The sequence below is a fragment of the Cucurbita pepo genome, chromosome 17, assembly GCF_057944985.1.
Source record: "Cucurbita pepo subsp. pepo isolate OVF chromosome 17, ASM5794498v1, whole genome shotgun sequence".
NCBI lineage: Eukaryota > Viridiplantae > Streptophyta > Magnoliopsida > Cucurbitales > Cucurbitaceae > Cucurbita > Cucurbita pepo.
The window spans coordinates 13,506,485-13,528,012 of record NC_141814.1 but is presented as its reverse complement, the minus strand read 5'-3'; the positions used below and the strand labels follow the sequence as shown (position 1 = coordinate 13,528,012).

The 21,528-nt window shown below is 36.4% G+C and overlaps 3 protein-coding genes across 5 annotated transcripts; 1 reads left to right on the top strand and 2 right to left on the bottom strand.

The window, feature by feature from the left end:
• Positions 1 to 747: 747 nt before the first annotated feature.
• Positions 748 to 7,838, bottom strand: ATG6 (AUTOPHAGY 6). Of its 3 annotated transcripts, none has more exons than XM_023658136.2 (10): positions 7,558 to 7,837; positions 6,752 to 7,077; positions 6,457 to 6,627; positions 5,143 to 5,267; positions 4,109 to 4,157; positions 3,002 to 3,160; positions 2,814 to 2,899; positions 2,237 to 2,305; positions 1,878 to 2,027; positions 748 to 1,245 (listed from the first exon to the last, which is right to left on the bottom strand). In XM_023658136.2, the coding sequence occupies exons 1-10, from the start codon at positions 7,700 to 7,702 to the stop codon at positions 996 to 998; spliced, it is 1,530 nt and encodes a 509-aa protein (XP_023513904.1). In that variant the 5' UTR covers positions 7,703 to 7,837; the 3' UTR covers positions 748 to 995. The 3 variants fall into 3 exon arrangements, with proteins under 3 accessions (XP_023513904.1, XP_023513905.1, XP_086975286.1); XM_023658137.2 differs by having other exon boundaries at positions 1,117 to 1,257; XM_087119160.1 differs by lacking the exon at positions 748 to 1,245 and adding an exon at positions 1,277 to 1,663 and having other exon boundaries at positions 7,558 to 7,838.
• Positions 7,839 to 8,125: 287 nt separating this feature from the next.
• LOC111778360 (uncharacterized) lies at positions 8,126 to 11,205 on the top strand. Its single transcript, XM_023658138.2, has 3 exons — positions 8,126 to 8,900; positions 9,839 to 10,466; positions 10,811 to 11,205. The coding sequence occupies exons 1-3, from the start codon at positions 8,227 to 8,229 to the stop codon at positions 10,955 to 10,957; spliced, it is 1,449 nt and encodes a 482-aa protein (XP_023513906.2). The 5' UTR covers positions 8,126 to 8,226; the 3' UTR covers positions 10,958 to 11,205.
• A 596-nt stretch (positions 11,206 to 11,801) lies between these two features.
• On the bottom strand, positions 11,802 to 21,498 carry LOC111778358 (histone-lysine N-methyltransferase ATX3). The gene is made up of 23 exons (XM_023658135.2): positions 20,146 to 21,498; positions 20,008 to 20,063; positions 19,728 to 19,923; positions 18,595 to 18,717; positions 18,376 to 18,444; positions 18,212 to 18,280; positions 18,041 to 18,129; positions 17,696 to 17,788; positions 17,418 to 17,553; positions 17,234 to 17,315; positions 16,967 to 17,066; positions 16,341 to 16,465; positions 15,267 to 15,412; positions 14,492 to 14,596; positions 14,230 to 14,294; positions 13,911 to 14,124; positions 13,738 to 13,821; positions 13,593 to 13,649; positions 13,404 to 13,493; positions 13,071 to 13,157; positions 12,611 to 12,685; positions 12,403 to 12,503; positions 11,802 to 12,303 (listed from the first exon to the last, which is right to left on the bottom strand). Exons 1-23 carry the CDS (start codon positions 21,022 to 21,024, stop codon positions 12,213 to 12,215), a joined length of 3,132 nt encoding a protein of 1,043 aa, XP_023513903.2. The 5' UTR covers positions 21,025 to 21,498; the 3' UTR covers positions 11,802 to 12,212.
• Between the last annotated feature and the right edge of the window lie 30 nt (positions 21,499 to 21,528).

Genomic DNA, 21,528 nt, shown 5'->3' with positions numbered 1-21,528 from the left:
CTAGGAATGGGGCACGAACCTTCTCGATGGCGTCATCCTGTTTCGTGTTTTGGCAGCATTGAGACGGTCTCCTAACATTTTTAACACTATCTCCTAAAGTTAGTTTAATTCCACAAACCTAACACGACTTACAAGATGTTCTCCCGTGCTTCTATCTAAGTGGGAGATTATTAGATTTGACTTAAAATTTGTAATTTTTAAGTATTTGGCTAAATATTCGTTTGTCCACTTCGATATTCATCGTCTTTCTACTCCAAGTATTTGACTAATTTGCGATAGATTCCACAAGTTGAGATTCATGATATAAAAGTAAAGTGAGATTCATTGATATAAAAGTAAAGTGAGGGTTAAAATTTTACTTGACGATCCATATTATGTAAATGAAGGATAGTAAAAAAATATTATACCACTATAAAAAATAACACCAAAAACAATAATTATTCTAAAAAATAATTCTAAAACATTTCTAGATAATAAAACTTACCTATGAAGCACCATTTTAGTTGCACAAAATAGAATTGATGAGAATAAAAATGAAATCTCTTTGAATTACAAGTTTATTCACATTATATAATTACATTAGAAATATAAGTCGGACATATTCATATTTCTAGCGAATTAAACATCCAACACCTCTCATTGCCATAGGAGGCATAGACAATTCCTCTTATACTCCAGGGTATGATTGTCAATCATGTCAGCATCATTGAAGAACAATGTATCATCGAAGAGCGACTTGGAGGCTAATAATGTTAAAGCATTATTTATAAGCAAATATTCCTAGAGTGAACAAAGGCATTGGTCTAGAGTGAACAAAGGCATTGTTAACCAATTGTCTTGCTATATAACCAAATAGTTGATGAAGAAAAAGTAGTGAACCTCTGAAATAATATGCCTTCATGTAGAGAGAGGGAGAGAGAGGGAGAGAGAGAGAGAGAGAGACTAAATCCTAGGCTTACTGTACAGAGGCATGCAGTCATATCTGCAACTTATGATCACCCGTTTGAAGAATTTCTATAGCCGGACCTCGGGTCTGCTCCGCCCTTGGTATACAAAGAGCCAACTGAAGGAACTTCATTGTGCGATGAGGCGATTGCAGAAAGGGGTTGGAAATTTGTGTTGCCAACAAACCAGTAGAGAGCCCATTTCAAATTGCAGAGAGTATACTTGAGAGCTTTCGTCCAATACTCCGGTTTGTTGAAGCTTTGCGTGATGGAGTAGTTTTCGACCTTGTCGTTCTCGATCCTGCAACATTATCTGACGATGATGATCAAAAAAGCAAGCTAGATTGATGTCGGAATATCTGGATTGAGCACGAAAAAGAAAACTAGCGTAATATGGCACTCGTGAGAGGCTGATTTTGATTGATATGCAATTTCAATCAAAATTGGTAAAAATGCCTATTTTGGGCATGTTCATGCCCTCTTAACATATTACCGCCCAAGCCCACCGCTAGTAAATATTGTCCTATTGAGCTTTCCCTTTCGAGCTTCACCTCAAGGTTTGTAAAACGCGTCTGGTAGGGAGAGGTTTTCACACCCTTGTAAAGAATGTTTTGTTCTCCTCCCCAATCAACGTCGGATCTCACAGAATCTTTGTTGATTGTTTTAAGTTAGATTACTCTGTTTATCCCCAGGATGAAACTACTTGATCATCGTAATGCCTGAGTTTCATATCATACACAGAATCCCAAGAGTTTTATCATTCATTTGGTATTGTGCCTTAATCTAGACAAGCAGCATGAACAGCAAGAAACTATACATGCATAAACAAGGTAACACAGCTAATAATATTGGAGATATATAAAAGAGAACACAACTACAAGATAATACAATCACACACATGGAATAAATGATATCCAAAATAATGGAACTTACTTATATGGCAATTTGAAACATTTCTCATGCGGTATGTTGTTCTCCTGATCCCTAGAATTTGCAAACTCAGCAAATTCCTTTAGGCAAGTCAAGAACAACGTCATGGCTTTATCGTAACGTGTGCTCCAAAACAAGTTCACAGGCCCAAACCTGTTTCAGTTACTACATATCATATCAAGAGCCCTGAAGAACGTTAAGAAGATTTGGAAACTAAACATAAACAAGGTAGAATTTTGAAGATCGGGGAAAAAAAAACATCAATCCTCATATTTCAGTACACCAAGTTTCTCCTGTGTCGACTCACAAAACAAAGTAACAGGAACCAGACTAAAACATTATAATAAGAATTCTTTACTTACAGTTCATATGTGCTATTGTTGTCCATGATACGAGGGTAGCTCCCCATTGGAAGTATTTTAATACGATATCTAGGAAGTAACGAATTAAGGAAATGGGTTTCATTACTCAAACTGGATCCTTAAATCATTTATGATGTTGTAGACACCAAAGGATGCACGGAAGAATCAATGGCAATGGTATTGTTCCCAGAAAAGAAGTTCAAAACAATCAACTTGACATTCAACAATGTTCCAAAGCACAATGCAATATGGAACAATTACCAATTTAACTAAATTATTTACAACTTATTTTCCTAATCTATTGTTCAATATGAGAAGCATCACCCTAATACCTTTTATTTTCGAATATATTTCAAATCTAAAATTGTCAAGTAACTTACTTTATCCTTTTCTTTTTCTTACTAGAACTCGGTTTCCAATTTGTTAAAGGTCTGCAACATCATCTCATCTCAATCAATCCAAATCACAAATGCAAATATAATAATCAAAGTACAAATTTCAAGAAAAAGGAACTTAATGATCGATATGGGTTTTGTACAGAACGATCCTACAGAAATTGTTACTCCGAAAAGGATACTGAAACCTTGGCCTGAAATACTGACACATTGTATGAAGAAGAAGGCTAGCTTGTCCCCATGCAGCATTTATTTCATCCCATTCAACCTAAATGTTTCGACTAAAAAAGTTAGCAGGAAAAAAAAGATGGGAGTCTAATGACTAAAAATTCTAGAACACAGAACAACAGAATGTGCCTAGTTTTCATACTGGAATCTTTGGAAGACGCCCAAGCCGGAAATTGTTAATCGTTCCAAAATCTCCGTCATGCCAGATTGGAAATGCATCATTGAGCACATTTGTTCGCTTCAACAATTCCAAGTGTGCTTGTGAAACTTCTATCTTTGCTAAAATTGCATCTCTCTCTTCCTGTTATAGTCCTCATTCAACAACGTAATAGAAAAGTTGTCACGCAGAGGATGGTTATGAATTCTTTTAATGTTGAAAAGTTAATCGTGAACAGGGGTCCCTCATATAAAATCAAGAAATATGGGTCATAAGCGGTAGTGTAGCAGTTCTATAAATCAAGATCGTATTAATAGTTTATATTACTATGAAATATTAGAAGGTTCTAATTTTCTTCCATTTTTCTGCAAAGAACATATCAATCAAGTCCCAGGTTCACATTTGCGATCGGATTTGAAATTTTTTTGAAAAGACAAACCTAATGCAAGGATGCAATACCAATTCTATATGCTACCGGTTGCCAGTGATAGGAAAAAGCTTATATTGATAGCAAAAGCTCCTTATATAATTTTTATTTATCCTGGAAGATTATTTTGATAGCTAAAGCTCCCTTAAGCCTTTTTGATCATGAGCACAAGGTTAAAAGGCTCAGGCTATCATAATCAGATGATCAAGTTAGTCCTATGATTAGAGATTTAGACGTTCATTACATGCCAAGCTAGACCAAAACACACATTCCTTTTGTTTCCTTTTTTTTTTCTTTTTTTAAATATGAATAGCAACAACATAAGGTTGAGCTTTACTGGATTGTGACAGCAAGGCTACTCTGCCACGGTTATACACATTCAAATTAAGAAAAAAGTGGTTATCCAAGCATATTTAAGTAGATACTATATTGACATACAAATGCCTACGTCCTTATAATTTGTTTAGGTTAACGACAGTCATAATTATAAACATGCTTATTAATTTACATCTCTCTCATTATATGAGGCTCCATTCACTTCTTTGGGCTATATTAATAATAACCTTGGTTGAATCCAGCAACAAAAGAGTAACATAATTATTAACATCTTCGTGGTTCCTATGAAATCTTAAAGGCAAAAAAAGGATAACAAATAAAGGGCATACCTGATGTGAGATTAACTGAAACTGAAAATTATTATATTCATGCCAATACCTGTCGTTCAATGAATACAAGAAAACAATCACCAACCTCAAAGTATCTCAAGAATTTACGTCAACCAAATATATCTAAGTTTGAAAGAAAGAAATCATCTGCGGAGGCATAAATGAATACTACCGCCAGTAAAAGAGAACATCTTGATTAGGGGGTCAAAACAAGGGTGGGGGTGATATTAGGGCTAGTAAGGAAATTATTTGTAATTTACTCCATATTTTTCTTATTTGATTTAGTTATTCGGCTTACTTTTTACCCTAGCTTAAAGGTTGGTTCACTAGAGCAATTATTGTCACAAGTTCAGTGATCTGGGCTACAAATATAAAGGTTTGGTTCCCCATTCGTTGTTTTTATTTTCCCCTTACAATATTAATAAAATAACTCCTCACTTTTTCGCTAGCTCTACTAGGGGAAAACCAGATTTTCCCAAAAGTTTGTCTATAGAAATACAAAAACCTCTGGATGGGTAAATTTCAACAGAAAAGTTTCCAAGAAAAACGGCTTCACCACCCTTCAGTTTGCGTCTTGTGTCGGACCAAGTGTAGGTAGAGCAACATCATTTGTTCTTCCATTATTTGTATGCACAGAATGGTTTGCATATGATATGTCAAGACTCCAATCTTTCATGGGTGATGGAAAATGTACCAGGAATAACATATTAAACTTTGTGTCATCAAATTTAGAGGCAAAGCCAGAAATTACAGCAGAAAGTTGATTCAAAAGGAAACAAAGAATATTTTTAAGACGAAGTTGCCATGTGGCGTGAGAGAAGGGATGTAGCTACATATAAAGCATCTTTTTAGTGATTGTTAATTTCTTTGTTTTGTAATTAGGTGTTTACAGGATATTCTCCTAAATTGACCTGTTAACGTAATATGGGGAAATTAGTTAGACTCCTTAAACAGGGTTTGGATACTCTCTTATGTGTAACTTTACAATAATCAATAAAAAGTTTAGCTTCCTTTTAAAACAAAATGGCAAGTACCTCTCTTCCAGTTCCTTAAACCGAACAGATTTAAGCTCTAGCTCTTTTAGTTCAGCATTCACTTCTGCAAACTGGTTCTCTGTCTCTTTAATGGCTGCTTCAAGCCTTCTCTCTTCTTCCTCAATCTAAACCAGAATAAATAGAAGATCAAACAACCGGACTCTTTAAATGAAAATAATCCACTCAAGATGCTATTGATTAAAATTCATTTTCTCTATTTTTTTCAAATAAGAAACTAATCCAATTTGTATCTTTACTAAAAATATATGAGTAAATTTTATGAATTTGCTCAATTAAAGGCAGCCTCGAGGCTAATTGGAAAAATTGAGGCACAAGCCTCAATATTAGTTTTAAAAATTCTACAAATCATAAAAGTGTACAATAAAATATTAAAAAAGATATTGTATGAAGTATCTATAAAATCATGCCTACAATGGCAACTTTTTAAATCAAAGATTCTAACAAGTCATTCTAGACATTATCATTAGTGTCACTAAGAAGATTTGAGTAAAAGAAATAGTAATAATAGGACATGTTACCGCAACATATAATGTACTAAAATTTGGTACATTAGGATTTTTATATGTTTGAAGAATGGAGCAAGTTAATATCATTTAGAAGAGATGTGACGTGATCATGCAACCTCTTAGGTTCATACAAACCTCAAATGAGCCAAAAATGCACATACACAACCACATCATCACCTATGTGCACACCTACAAGTCCATGTCCACGACACGACCACAACAAACCGTGCGCCTCACCAAGAAAACCCCTTTGTGATTCTTGTGCATAGCTAAGAATTTGGATGTCTTAAAAACATTAAAGGTCAATCGGTCATCAAATTTGTAGTGTTTCAACTTTGGAGTTAAAGAACTTGGGTTCTTCTAGGCACTCGACCTAAAGGTAATCTACATCTAACTCTCCCTTGGAGTTGTACTAATTGTTTTGTGGGTTTTAGTGTTCGTGTGCTAGGGTCGACATAACCAAGGGGCTCTTAAGGCAATTTACTCTTAACAACTTGGAGCGCTTATTGTAATCTCTAGTTCAGGTTTCTCAATACACAATCCCTTTGTAATGGATTTTTCTTTTCTATATCAGCATGGTTGTATCTTTCATTAGTCTAAACAAGAGAAAAAGTATATTTCTGCTTTTGAATTTTTGGATAACACCAAACCTTAAACTCAAATAAGATCAATATCTCAAGAAAAATTTCTCCCCGACTTCCTACGCCATGCCGTCCTTCAAAAATAAGATAATCAGCATCTAATGTAGTTTAGAAAGAAATGCCTAAATATCATTGTGAAATTGAACCTTTAATTTCTCCTTAAGAAAATCAGCTTCAGAAAGAACGTTCCGCGACTCCCCCTCTAGACGTTTGAGGCAACCTTCATATGCCTTAATGTCCCTGTTCACATCTTCAACCTCCTTATCAAGTTTATCCGACAAAACCCTCATGCATTCCAGGCACAAAGGCTGCTCCACCTGGACATAGAAATCGAGTTATACAGTTTTATAACCAGTTCCATGAAACTTATGAAGAACCTAATCAGCCTCTATGTTGAAATGAAATTGAAAAAAAGTTCCAAGTTATTTTGCTTTAGAGTACCTGAGTTTGAGTTTTGGAAATCTCAAAAGCACGTTTTAAGATAGTTATGGTAGTGTGAAACCCAGAATTATTTGGTTGCATTGCCCCATCTGGCGATGGTATATGCATTCCACCTCCATCAGAGGGAGATTCATTCTTATACACAACTACAAACGACTCTTCCATCGTTTTTCCAGTTTGCCCTGTGTCAGCCTGACCAGCTCCCTCACGAGGACGAGGAACGCCTTGTGATTGAGGCCTTTGCTTCGGCAGCACAACAAAAGAATTATCCATGCGCGTGGAAGCTAACATGCTACTGGCACCATGAGCTCCAGACCCTTGCATACCTGAACGTGTTCATCACCGGAACATATGTTCATCAAGAGAATCATACAGCTTGAAGTCAGAACATTAAACTAATATCCATTCATGCCTTAAAACCCCAGAAGATCAATTGATTCTCTCGCTGCCCACACGTAAATTATCACACTTAAAATCATTCACACATCTCTTACAACACATAGAAGCCGTTATCAATTTAGGCAACAATCTTTCCCATGTGGTTTCTCCAACAATCCATGGCCTAAATTCACAATAAGACGCACTGTACTCCTTCAAACTTCAATGTGCGTAACACCAAACTCTCCCTCAACGAAGTTAAAACCATTCAATCCAATTCTACCGTTCAAATTATCGCAACAAAATCTGGCGCGAACGGCAACAAATTGCGTAAATAACTACACAAGTCTAAACTAACTAAAGAAATCACATCTGAAATTCCAAAATCGAGAAGCTAAAACATTAACAATAAGAGTCAAGAAGTTAACCGGATCGAACAGAGGGATCGCTGATGAACTTATCAGCATGGGTGTCAACGCCGACAAAGCATAAGGATTGGCCGCAGCTCTGGCAGCCGAATCGATGAACATTCGGGTCCCCAGGCAAGATCCGACCCATTTTCCGGTCGCCCATCGTTCGTCCCCTTGCAATCGGATTGATTCAAATGAGAAAAATTTGTAATTTTTTATCTTAAAATCGCCGGTGATCTTGCGTGGAAGCAAAAGAAAACCAATGAATCCTTCGCGCCTCGCAGTTTATTGAGGAATGACTGATTACATAATTGATTAAATTAAAATCAAATAACAAAAATTAAATAATTATAAATTAATTATAAAAAAAGGGTTAAATACTCCAAATATTTATTTCTAATAAACCTTTAAATTTTAAAAATAAGTAATTAAATATAAAAAATAATAATAATAATAAAAGAAAAATTAAATACTAAAATAAATAAAACAATATTAATTTTGTTTTAAAATTAAAAAGAAAAAGAAAAAAATGATAAATCCCGGAAAATCCGATCCCGGTCAAGATAAAGAATCCAAAATCAAATATATTAATGCAATTTTGGGCTAAAAATTTCAGTTTCATAGTTTTTGCGTCTCTGGAAGATCTTCGAATTCTCTCTTGAAACCAAAATTCGAAGCTCCACTGCAATGGAGGCGGCGGCTACCGACATACCCAGAAGCGGAAGTGGCCGGATTTTCAATCTCTTCGTCAGGCTGTTAGACGGGAAAACCCTAGCTCTGAATTTGACATCCCCTTCTGTTCATGGCCATGCCATCAAGCACCGTCTCTTTGAGACCACTGGAATTCCCCCAAATCACCAGCGTCTTGTCACTGGTGTTCGCCAGATCGAGGACGATTCGGTTGTTTCATGTTTCGATGAGTGTTCGGGTAAATTTCCTACTGTTCATCTTCTGCTTAGGCTGCTTGGAGGTAAGGGAGGGTTTGGATCGTTGCTGCGTGGGGCGGCGACGAAAGCGGGGCAGAAGAAGACCAATAATTTCGATGCTTGTAGGGATATGAGTGGGAGAAGGTTGAGGCATGTGAATGCTGAGAAGCGATTGGAGGAGTGGAAGGCGGAGGAGGAGGAGAGGAGATTGGAGAAGGTGGCTGAGGAGTTTCTGAAGAAGAAATCCAAGGTTGGGAAGAAGGGAGTTGGGGATTCTGCGACTCAGAAGTATGTAGAGAGGTATCGGGAGGAATCTGCGCGTTGTGTGGCTGAGGTGGAGAAATCCGTGAGAGATGCGGTGATGAAGGGTGGGAAGGGAAAAAGGAAGGGTCGTTCGATGCCGAATGGTGCAGATGCTAAAAAGTTGAAGATCTGGTCAGTATCTTAGTTTTTGCTTTTCTTTTATCCCTTCGATTATGTTCTAGTTTGCTAATTGTTTTGCCTTCAAAGTGCATCTATTAGAATTATTTTTGGGAAGATTTCGTAGATAGTATAGTTGTGAAGTTGCATTAGAGGGGAGGAGAGCCAAGCCACAAATCAAAGAAGACTACCCAAAAAAAAGGCCCTGCAATTGGTATAAAGATCAGATGAACTATGAACTATAAACTATTAAACTAGGATCTTAATTTGTACCGAGCTTGGCCAGCAAAAATTGCGTTGTCTAGAAAGATATCTATGGCATTTTCTAAATAGTTGAAGCTTCTTTTCCTTATGAATATTTGACTGAACAATTCAGTATCTGAAAAGCCTTCGGTGCTCTTTGGGAAGTCATATGATTATTAAATGTTGGGTGGAGGATCTTCCAGAATCGAGTTGCAAAGGGTATCTGAGGAACACATGCCATCTCCTCATAATCTTTCTTGCTATGAGTTTTTTGGTGGAAAGGAAGTAGTATGGGATATGAAGAGTGAAGTGGTGCATCCTGAATTCACCGATCAGGCTGAAATCTGGTGGAGCTTTATTAATCTTCCTTTTATACCGACGAAACTATCTTTGTCAACTGTACTTCATTTTTGCCTTTTTTCCCTCTTAGGTTTTCGTTTTTTCTTTCTGTTTTTTTTATTAGAGTGACTTCTTCAAATAATGAATCTATGCTATTTGATAGTGAGCATTTCATTTGTTATTGCGATCCACTTCTGTTCGATAAAAGGAAAGAAACTCCACCTTAACGTTTGGATCGGTTCCAAAACTGGCATCAAAAGCAACATTAACATCGTCTTCTTCTATTAGTCAACTATTGATGAATTATATAGAACCTGAGCATTTTCTTGTTTGCTTGATGGTGAATAATTTCTTTTATTTTCTTTTTCCAGGATGGGCAAGAGGAAAATGGGTGAAAGTGACAGCGATGATTTGGATTCAGATGACTCTGACAGTGAAGAGGAAAACGAGAAATCAGTCATCTTGAATGATGGTTGTCAATCTGATTTAAATAAGGATGCCGAAGGGAGTTCGGACTCTGTGAACTTTGGTAAACATGGGTATGGTTCTGGGGAAGCCTCCAGTGAAAGTGGTTCGGAGGAAGAAAAGAACGTGGCAGTGCAGGAAACCATGGAATTAGTCGGAAGCTCCAGTGAAAAAGCTCTTTGTTCTGAACAGTTTGATGAGGTTGAGATTAACGACCAGACTACTCAGGGTGCAGTTGTACGTAGCTCAGAGGCTGAGGCTGTTGCTGTTGCTGTTTCTGCCGATCAAGAAGATGAGGCCGTAGAACAGGGTGCTCATGGGGTTGAGATCACAAACATAGGAGATGTAGCTGCTAATCCTCAAGATATATCAGTTCCAAACAATGGTGAAATTGTTGAAGATTTGTCGAGCCTTCCTGAACCAAATGGCTCTCCAGTGTCCAAGTTGAGTGATCATGAGGAAACAAGTGCAAGTAAAATCAATTCAGAAGCACCACTGAATTTTGAAGATTTTAGTTCTGCTGCTGACATGGAGGTATGATCCAGAAATCGAATTATCATTTTCTTATGCACCTTTTTCATCTATTTTCTACGTCTGCTAGGTTGCATTGCATTGATAAATAGTTTCCTAATATATTTGTCTATTACATGACAAGACAAGACCTTCACACATTTTATTAGGTGGACTAAATTTTATGTTCTAACATTATATATGTTTGAAATCCTCCCATTCCAAAACTTGGAGGGCTCTATAATGTGCAACACGAACTAACCATCATGTTTGTTCGTGTTACACGTATTGCTTTCGGAATTGAAAGTGAATGAAACTCGATTTGTTTTTAGCATAGTATATTCATATTATCTCCCCTTGATACCCAGGTTCTTGGATTGGAAAGGCTGAAGTCGGAACTGCAAGCAAGAGGCTTGAAATGTGGGGGTACTTTGCAAGAGAGGGCAGCCAGGCTTTTCCTGCTCAAGTCTACGCCATTGGACAAGGTTCCAAAGAAGCTTCTAGCCAAAAAGTGACTGTAAATTTTCGTAATCTGACTTCTATCATATTGTAGCGACTTGATTTCTCTCCATACTTGTGTAATGATATTAGGATGAACTCAATCACAGTGGTCAAGTAGAGTCAGTTTCTTTTAGTACGTACAACAAATATGATATTATGAAGTATAGGGAAGGTTTGAACTTCTGAGTACAAGTTGGTTATGTTGTATTTGTACACTTCTGATAGTGTTATAATAACTAAAACTATGTTTTTGTTCTTTGACTGATTTTGTAACTTGGATAATAGGGTCAAAACCCGTCATTAGCCTAGTTTATAATTTGACGTAGTTGTAATTATGAACAAGTCGTGAAACGAGTCCTCTAAGTTAATAGTTCAGTTGAATAATAAAAAATATTTTAAAAAATAAAAAAAATAATTTCAGTAGAATAATAAATTCGAAATATTTAAATTAATATTTAACATATTTGATATATTATATCCCTATATGTGGTGAGAAAAATAAATAAATCTAATTTTAAGTTTTTGAAGTAATATTTAATATATTGCATAATATGTATAATATTTAAAATAAATAATATATATTAGGGATTAAAATAAATAATATATATTAGGGATTAAAGAAAGATATGTATTTAAAATTTAAATGAGATTCATATATTAGAAGATCTTATGCCATTTTAATGAAATTCAGATAATTAATATTTATTATTTTAGCAAATATCCTCTTTTCATGTCTCTTTAAATATAATTTTCGAGGCATTCCTATATATATATACCCACGTATATATACGATATACGTATATACACACTATCTATATGTATATGAAGAATGTAACATAAAAAGGGAGGTGAGAAGAGTATGGGAATTAGTGGCTTTATCTTTGAATACCAAACTACGACAATCTTACAAGAACTTTCCAAGTTTTCACTCCCAAATAAAGCAATACAAAAGAAAAAAATTTAAAAGTATAGACAAAAGAAGTTTCCATAAAATAAACACACACTATTTAGAAAGCATATAGCATCCCAAGAGAGCCGCAGATTGAATTTACACTTTTATTCCTCCTACGCTACAAATTGCTATACAAATGGTGGGTGTAGTAGAAAGAGGAAAAAACGAATATGATACCCAAACAACTGCTGCTGCCTTCTAACTTCTTTCTTTTCAACTTTAAAAAAATGTACCTGCTCTCTCCAGTAGATGTTGCAGACAAAAAGTAGCAAAAGAATTTGAGTTTTAGTTTGGTTGAATCGGTGTCCGAGTTTGAGTTAGTTCATGAATTTCCGACAATTGGGAGCTTTACAACGGCAAGGGACTTTGAGGTCATCAGGTTCGTCTGGATCGAACAAGTAATCGTAGCTGTTTGTTTGTTTCGTACAAACCCAAACATGTCAATTAATGAACAAGAAAAGTGAAGCAAAGTAAGAGAATTGAAACTTGGAAGAAAGCGGTTCTTACGTTAGTTCTTCTCCAGCAGCAACATTGGTCTTAGCAATCAGAACTATTCGGCTTTCATTGTCACCAACGCTCATTATCCTTGCATAGCAGTTCGGCATGCACTGCACCATACACACACACACACACACACACATCGCCAATTCAGTCTTCCACACCAAACAATCAAACAATTACAAGAAATAATCCCAACTTCGAGCATATTGCTTACCGAATGATTTATCAAGCGTGCTATATTTCCTTTGTCTGTGGCATCAATTACAACTTCCTCGCTGATCTTGAAGAGCTGCAAACATATAATCAATTGAACATTGGTGATTAAGATACTTGGACAATAAAATAAAACCCCAGCAGCCTTTGAGAGGTAGAAAAGAACTGTCTTGGATATGAACAAGGGGAAGGAAAAAAAAAAAAGAACAACGCCCTTCATCCTTCCAGGATTTTGAAAGGTTGAGGGTAGCCAATTGTTTAGTTGGCTTAGGCTTGAATGATCTCAAGAGTGAATTCCAAAAACACTTGTGGGAGTTTTATGTAATTCCCTTGTCTTTTATATTTCAATATATTTGGTTCCATCAGATAAACCAAATTAGATTTCAGCATTGGAAATATAACCATTTTCCAGTATATGGAACACTTCACGCATAATAAAAATGATTAAACGAGTAACTCACGTAGCAATCTTTTCCTTCTAATTGGTACCGAGCCTCCCTCAAATCTGCTACACTACGCCGCACCTGCTCACCACGGTACTCAACAACCTAAAGGTGGATGAACATTCGGTTAGATAACTAAAACTTTGTCTCAGAAGACTACCACAACCCCATGATTATCTTTGATGAAAATGCAATAAGTTAAAAGCATCAAGGAACGCTAAAAAAGGAAGCACAAAGTACAGCATTTTATGTTGCCTCAGAAAATTTCAGTGAAACTGTTTGCTCAAACTTCCTAATCACATAAACGTACACATTTGAATGGACCTCGCAAGAAATTAGAAACATCCTTACCATTTCACCCTCTTGAACATTCCTACGAGCAAAGAGGCCCCATCCATGAATTCCAGATTTACCGAAACAAACCCGATCCCTTTCAGTTCTCTGAAATCATACGAGGAAATTAGTTAAATAGCAACACAATTCATTAAAAAGATGAAATATACAAAAAGAAGGGATATTGCAAGAGGAGGTAGCATTTGCCTGTAAGTGGCGAAGTCGTTCCTTAAATGAGGAAAATAATTGGGGGTCTTCTCCTTCCTTATAAGAGAAAGCAATGTATTCATTTAATCACTCACTTGAAAATGAGCTAAAACTGTGAGGTTAAAAATCAGGAAAAGAAAATTACTCTGCGTGTACTCAAGCTAATAATTTCATCCAATGGATGATGGCTCGGCCCCATAAGTCGATGGAATATTGGTCCTTCGACCCTCTAAAAAAATACGGAAAATAATGGTGAGGCACAGAAATCAAAAGTTTGTGGTCAAGGAATAATTTTTGAAATGGTCAAACGTGGACAACCTTATCTGTTGGTCTAACATAAACACGACATCTTGCTGCAGAATGTGGTTCAATATCATTAGTTTCAGAGGCTGAAGACTTTGACAGTTCTTCTACCTTTGATGTAACTAGTCTTGATCCCCTGGAACATCCCTTCTGCTTTTGAAGCAAGTTTCTGCCTGCAAAAACCCCAGAAGGACTGCGCACCACTAAAGCAGCATCAGGGTTTGGTGTTCTGCACGACAAAAAAGGATTATGAGCCTCAGGATCTATATCAAATCAAATAAGAAGGAATAGAGAGAGAGAGAGCAAAATAACTTCAGTAAAGTAAGGACCTTACCTATGAATAGCACAATATATCAGTTTTCTAGTAATTTGCCGCCCTTTTTCCTCCGAGCATTGCAACTGAAAGCAAATATACATCAAGTTAAGAAATTGTGAGCCTGTTGCACCCTTAAAAATTTCCCAACTCAGAAACAGAGATCAATCTATTTCTAAAAAAGAAGATGCATTGGCATGTATGGAGGTCAAAAATTATAACACCATGTTAACCTACAGAAATACTCTGTAAAGATTACATAATATCAACCATATACACTTACCTCCATGAAGTATCCTGCTCTCGAAGCACACATTGTATGGAAATAAGTAGCACATTTGCAGCACTGTGCGCAGGAACCATGACTTTGCTTGCAGATTACACATCTCTGTTATCCATAAAAAGAAAAAATGTAAAGACAGCAAACATCTCTTTGCAGAATAGAAAAACAGCATTATAAATCCCAGAGGAAATGCAAACATAAAAGGCTAAATATATTATTTTGTCATTTATGTATAGGCCATTCCTCAATTTATCTCTAACCTTCTAAAAAAAATAATTTATAAATGAACATTTTGAACTCATTATATCAAACATGAGGTGATTTTACATTCAATAGAGAAAATACATTCTAGTGTCACATCATTTTGTTAATGAATTTAATATTCTAGCACAGTCAGGACTTCCATTTTGGCTTTTTAATAACAAAAAATTGAAAATAAAAAACAGATACATAAAATATGAAATTCAAACTTTTAAAATATTAATGATGGAATTGAAAAAAAAAAAAAAAGGATGAAAGTATTATCTTTGGATAAAATAAAATTATCAAAACGTGAAACTTCAAACCCTAACCATTTTCATTGAAAAAATAGAATTTAGTACAACTAGGACATCCTTATCAATCAAAATGTCGGTGGAACTCATCAGTAAGAAATATACGGTATTGGCAGACTGCTGACAATTCTGATTCAATCTCAGAATCAAAGGAAAGAAAGCAAGAGAGACCAGACAGACCAGAACAGGAACGATAATTTATTTTAAAATGGTAGAATTACCTTCAAAAAAGAATTCGATGGAATTCTAAAGATGCCAACAGCTGGTTCCATTTTCTCATGATTCAAGAAAACAACTTCAGGGCGAAACCAAGCACAAGTGACATGAACCCAGAGTCCATCAACGTCAGTAGGCTTTAAAGCACCACCTGAAGCAACATACAGTTATTGAATTATAATGCCCTTAATCATATTTATAGACAGCAGTGGAGCTAATAGGCAGGCAGACGTAGTCAAATAAGAGGTCACTTTATCACGAAACTAGCACATAAGTAGTATACAGTAAAAGGTTGCTGCTGAAAGCACAAACAAATGAAGATGGGTAGGAACATCGAGTACAGAACATAAATCAGAAAAAGAGGGGGAAACAAAGGAGAAGAGAAAATTGACAAAAAAAAAAAAAATTACTCAGAGCCTCAAATGCAGAAGTCGTTGAATTCTGCTGTAGGAGAGATAAATGGAAAATATACATACTGCATTTGAGACTCTGGCGACGAAACTAACAAAAAGAATATGATTTTTGTTTAGCGTTTGCACCCTAACTAGGCCGCTGATGGGACAGTTCAAATTCCTCTCATGTCCCTAGTTTCCTTTTAGCTTGTAATCTTTAATATCAGAGCATCCAAAGTTAGTATAGTAAGATTTGTCAAATCCAATCCCACTACTCTTTTTATGAGCAATTTTATCTATGTTGTCCTGCACGCATGTTCATGGAAACATAGCAACTTTGGTCAGTGCCTGATTGAAGGTGCTTCCCCTGTTTCAAGGGTGGCTGCTGCACCTTGTTCATCATGTCACCAAAGGAAAACATCCAAGCACCTTAAAACACTAGAGAATACATTTTGTCTTTAAAATGATAGCAAGCCAACACCACTATTGTGCATGTATAAGCCTATTTCCATTCATGACCGTACTTCCCTTTTTTCAACTTAGCAGCCTGTCATTTCCTAAAATGACTCTTATAAAGGTCAAGATTTATAGCGACCTTAATTGAGAAATTTCAAATATCAAAATAATTATTCGCCAAAATTTAGAAACATGTGAACATCCCAGAAATGAAATGTGCAATATACATACCCTTCACAGGACAAAGGCAACACTCTCTATTGGCATCTGGTGTTTCACAGGCTCTGCAGACCCATGATGTAAAATCGTGAATATCTTTTGCCCCATAGCATTCTTGGTGGACAGCAACCTGGCATCTATAAAAGAAAGGAAAGGAAAAATGAAGGACTACAAGAAAGGTTGCAGATATCATGTACACATCAAATTACATTTCAATTACTTAGGCCTCGAGCTACCAGTGGTTCACATAAACCTAAAAGTCCGAATATGTTGAACATGAACAATCAGAAATCCCTACAGTTAAACTACTAAATAAGGTTGATTCTAATCATTACCATTTTTATCCAGCTTTGAAGGAGAAAGTGAAATAATACAAAAGGGCACACAAAAGAATAGACCAACAAGAGAAAATCGTTACTTATCACATGTAGTCTCAAACTTTATTAATCAATTCACAACATTAACAGATTGATTATTAATTTTGAAATGCTGATAAAAGGATAATGCAATAATTAAACCTAAAAACTGTTGTGGGATACAGTAATGCATACTCATAATGTCAAGAACTTCGATCAGTGAAGTTCATTTTAATTCTAAGTGCATATGTTTGTATAAAATTAGATAGGTCGTGTAGATACCTGTTGCAGATGATAATTTTGTTTTCTTCCCAATCTTCAACCCATCTGCAAATAGCACACTTTTCTGTTGTCCATTTTGCATAAACAGGCTCATAATTCCCTGTTACAGCAAATGTAATAAACATATTTTAAAACGTAGCCTCAATATTGGTAATTTCTCAAAGCAAGTGCACAACAAGAACAGACTGATGCTGGCAAATACTGCACCCTTCCCAACATAAATAATGAAAAATCCATGTGTCAAATATTTTGAGGGAAAATATATACCACTTAAGAAAGTGCTTAGCTGCTGGTTATCCAACTTCAAAGGCTTCAAGGAATCTATGCCATTCGTGTTGAACTCTGCAATCTGAAATTTACTTGAAGTTTGCAAGAAATAATGAGTGGAGCAAGTTCAAGACAATGACTAAAATCTAAATAAGAAAAGAAAGACACAAACACTCTTACGAACCCATTGTTCCAGAGGTAACATTGTAGCCTTCACTTTAACGCTATACTTCCATTTCTTTGCTCTGCAACCAGTGTGTTTTTCCCATTCACTAAGTCTTTGTTTTCTTGCCCCACAAGAACCGCACTTGCAGACAACTCTAAAAGCATAGGAATCGAGATCACAATTTCATCATCTTAAAGAACTTGCCTAATCATTAAAATGATGGGCAACTCTAAATCTTTTGTGGAAGTGGGGAAAAAAAATAAAACTTCATTTAACGTGATGTTCACAGGACTTACAAATGTAAATCGGGAATATAAGCTCCTTCCATGCCATTGCACACCACTATTATCTTATCAGGAATGGAAGCCACCGCACCTTTGTCCGTAGAACTGGTTTAAATAAAGTGTCAGATAACTAACATCAAAGGTATAAAATTTAAGATCAGAAAATAGAAACTAATAACATGAAAAAGTTCCTATCACTCGCTAATGCCATCATGTATGAGAGCTTCATTAGCAGAAATAGTAAAGTGGAATTCCATAACCCTCCTACCTTTAACTTATACCAATATGCCAACAATTTTACAGGCAAATGAAGTTGTAATAACTCAAAAACAAAAGGAGAAGGGTTTGTAGTCTCACTTGGCTTTTGATTGACTATTTTCAACATGTGGTGGTTCATTAGAGCCGACCCTGCAATCAGGGCAATAATATTCGCTGTGTGCCAAATCCTTCAAATGTGGCAAGGTTAGCAATTAATCCTGAACTTGGGTAAAAGATATATACACATGTCTCTAGGTACAGAAGGCATACCTTAAATAGCTTGCCAGAAATTTTGTCACACTCAGCATGTACCCATACATTACAACCATCACAGCATACCTAATTCGACACAAACGCTCAAATAAAATCAGATAAGAAATGAGGAGCGTACATAGCAAACAAATTGGTTTGAGCTAATGGCAAACTATTCTTACCCAATTTCCACCATCAGAATGGTGCCAGATTTTCTTGCATATGCCACAATATTGCTTCGATTGTCTCAACTGTAAATATGAAAATTATTAGATAATTTAAGTAAATACCATATATATCACGCTGTATTTTATAAGAAAATAAACTATTTTCTCCGTTTCATTGTTTCCTCTAGATTGGCAAGAGACTACAAAATATCTTGAAAATAAGCATCTCCAAACCTTATGACAACGTTTGCACAGAAGTTGTGTGGCAGAAGTCGGGCCCTTCACTTTCTTAAGTGATTTGCAAAGCGATAACAATCCACATCCGTCACAATGTGAAGAACCTTTGTTGACTACCTTCTGTAAAATAAATTAACTGATGAAAAATCTCAACAAAATAAAAAAGAAATTACACCAGAAAGTAGATGTGCAAAGAAGAAGAAAATAAGAGTGATCAGAATTCATAAAATAAGCATGTAAGAAAGGACTGAAGTTCCCTGGCATGCATCGATGCAAACATAAAGGCCAGTGTTAGGAAAGAAAACACATAGAGGTTGATACGTTTCCTGCCACATCCAACAACAAAGCCTAAGAATTGGGGACACAAAAAACTCAATGAAAACGAATGTAATCATTGACTATAAAGATATTTATGCCCACTCCACAGCACTAAATTCCAGAAACATTACTCCCAAATTCGTAACCTTTTTAGGGCAAAATAATTTTTTTACTGAACTTTTATATGCCCAACCAACCTCCCAAATTGGTCCAACTGGATCCTCTCATCCAAATAATGTATAATTCAAAATCTAGTGGGATGAAATTCTTTAAACTTCAAAAGACTACATGCTCAAACTACACGGTGTTTACATATATGTGTTTTCTTTCTTTCTTTCTTTTTTCCCTAAAAAGTTAAAACTTCGGAGGACCAAGACGTTTTCTTATTGAGCTAATCCTAAGATTTGCAACCACTAGGTATGTCTTACTTGACAACGGGCCGTAGCCAACGGGGCCGGCTCATGAAGACATGGCGATATGTAATTTAACAAAAAAGAACAAAATTACAAATTCTTATAACAACAAAAATACAGTGTCGAATTGCAGAGTTGAGCCAGATGACAAAAGCAGTCATAAAGATTTAAGTTAACCGTAAACGAAAAGGCCCCAGAAAATTAATTCACTATTCGAAGTACAGGTATCATATAATTTTGTACACGATTGTCCTACATCGCATTCCAATGACCCAACAAAACCCACGAAGATAACAGTAACTCAAATCCACTCAGACCTCAAATAAAAAGGTAAGTTCATAACATAATTCGGGTAAAGAACAAACGAAAAGGAATGAAACCAATTCTCAGGAATCTTACCTTCTCGGAATAGTACTCCAGATCCTGGTTTGAAGTCGAGGCATTAGGCAGCCCACTGACATGTGCTTCTCGAAGAGACATTAACATACTGCCCACGCTAGCGTCCACGTAACCATCTTCTGCTAATAAAGCCTCCTCGATAGCCATCTGGAAATCACTTGGCTTGCTCTTGTGCAACTGTTTCTGCCCCTTGAATCTGATGAACAGGAATAAAATTCTGATCATGGGATTTAATCATTTAAAAAAAAACAATAAAGCTGACAAAAATAGATTCACACACCTCTCGAAGAACTCCGCAAAGGGGTATATCATCCCTTGTTTCACCCATGCATAGTCCTGTGAATTAGAACATATTAAATAATTAACCAACGCGACAAGTAAAATTATTATTGCCCATAATCTAGAGCGGAAAAATTACCCTCTGGGTTCCATTTTTCGAATACCCGAAAAACATTACACATATAGAACCTGGGACGCAAGATTTTAGAACCGCTTCGGGAGCTTGCAACAAGGGATCGATAACTACCGCTGGCCAAGCAGGGTATCTTTTCCCACACTTCGCCCAAACTAAATCTCCCAAAGCAAACTCCTCTGGCTTGTAAATATCCTTCCTCCTTTCAGAATTTGTATTTGTCTTCGCGGCCATATAAGTTAGACTAGTGGGTTTCTCTTCTTCTTCTAATGGCAACACAGTTTTTGAGCTAAAATACCTTGTATCATTCAAATTAGAGAAACCCATAAAAGCATCCTCTTTCTCCTCTTCACTTCTATCGGATGAGTCCCACTCTGAATTCTTCAACCTGTAAGTATCCTTCCACCGCCGTTGTTTTGATAGTGCCAATCCCTTACTTCTCGTTCTGGGTTCTGCTAAGGCACCGTCTAATTCTTCTTCGTCGTCATTTTCTTCGATGCTGGAATCCGTAAAATCGACCTTTGGTTCTTCATTCTTCCATACATGAAGAACCGAGTCACTGAACCTCGAAGGCAGCATCTGAACTCTTCCTCGCGATGACTTCAACAGCGGGGGTCGTAATTTCTCGACGCTGCGGTTCAATACTCGCCGTCCATTCAATTTCTTCGAATTCCGCTCAAATTCGTCTCCCCAATAAAATCCATCGCTGTACCAAGAACCCGAACCACTATCCTCAACCTCGCGTTGGAGGCGATACGAATTATACCCATCTGTCCGCCGTTTCTTGGAACTGACCGAATACATGTAATCCGAAGAATCGGGTACCTCGAGCTTGCAACGTTTAAGATTCGGCGATTCAAATTTCATAGTTCGTTTGATGATCATCTTGTTACGAATGTTAAAACCCAATTTCCTAGAGAAAAACAATGCGAAGCCCTAATTATCTTGTTCGACAAAAAGGAAACAAACACCGGCCAATGTCGAAGAATTTCTCCATATACCATTCAACTCCGTTTCATACCCACTCCACGCGACACATATAACTCCACAATCATACAGCCGAAATATACGAATAAACCCTAATTAAGCCACAAAGAACGATAAAACTCAAGAGAATTCAATTCGTTCCAGAAACCTTCACGTCCGCAGACCTGAGATTACCGACGAAAAGAGAAATCGCAACGAAACAACAGAATTTTCAATATCGAAAAACAAAATCCGCAAGAAACGGAAGACAAACACCGGCGAGGAAAATCAATATCGAATGCTAAATTCAGACGAAAGAAATCACTCAAACTCGCAGAGAACGAAACAACAATGCTGCGAGCTGTGTTAAAGCCGAGGATCGATCCGCTTAAGCCGAAACGAAACCGTAGGGAACAATTTCCT

Coding starts and splice junctions, on each gene's coding strand:
- ATG6 (XM_023658136.2), bottom strand. CDS start 7,702: ATGGGCGACCGGAAAATGGGTCGGATCTTGCCTGGGGACCCGAATGTT. Junction 7,078..7,557: donor CGATCCCTCTGTTCGATCCG/GTTAACTTCTTG, acceptor GAACACGTTCAG/GTATGCAAGGGTCTGGAGCT. Junction 2,900..3,001: donor GGCGTCTTCCAAAGATTCCA/GTATGAAAACTA, acceptor CGAAACATTTAG/GTTGAATGGGATGAAATAAA.
- LOC111778360 (XM_023658138.2), top strand. CDS start 8,227: ATGGAGGCGGCGGCTACCGACATACCCAGAAGCGGAAGTGGCCGGATT. Junction 8,901..9,838: donor GCTAAAAAGTTGAAGATCTG/GTCAGTATCTTA, acceptor TTCTTTTTCCAG/GATGGGCAAGAGGAAAATGG. Junction 10,467..10,810: donor GTTCTGCTGCTGACATGGAG/GTATGATCCAGA, acceptor CTTGATACCCAG/GTTCTTGGATTGGAAAGGCT.
- LOC111778358 (XM_023658135.2), bottom strand. CDS start 21,024: ATGATCATCAAACGAACTATGAAATTTGAATCGCCGAATCTTAAACGT. Junction 18,718..19,727: donor TGGAGTACTATTCCGAGAAG/GTAAGATTCCTG, acceptor TTTATTTTACAG/AAGGTAGTCAACAAAGGTTC. Junction 14,597..15,266: donor CATCGAATTCTTTTTTGAAG/GTAATTCTACCA, acceptor TATGGATAACAG/AGATGTGTAATCTGCAAGCA.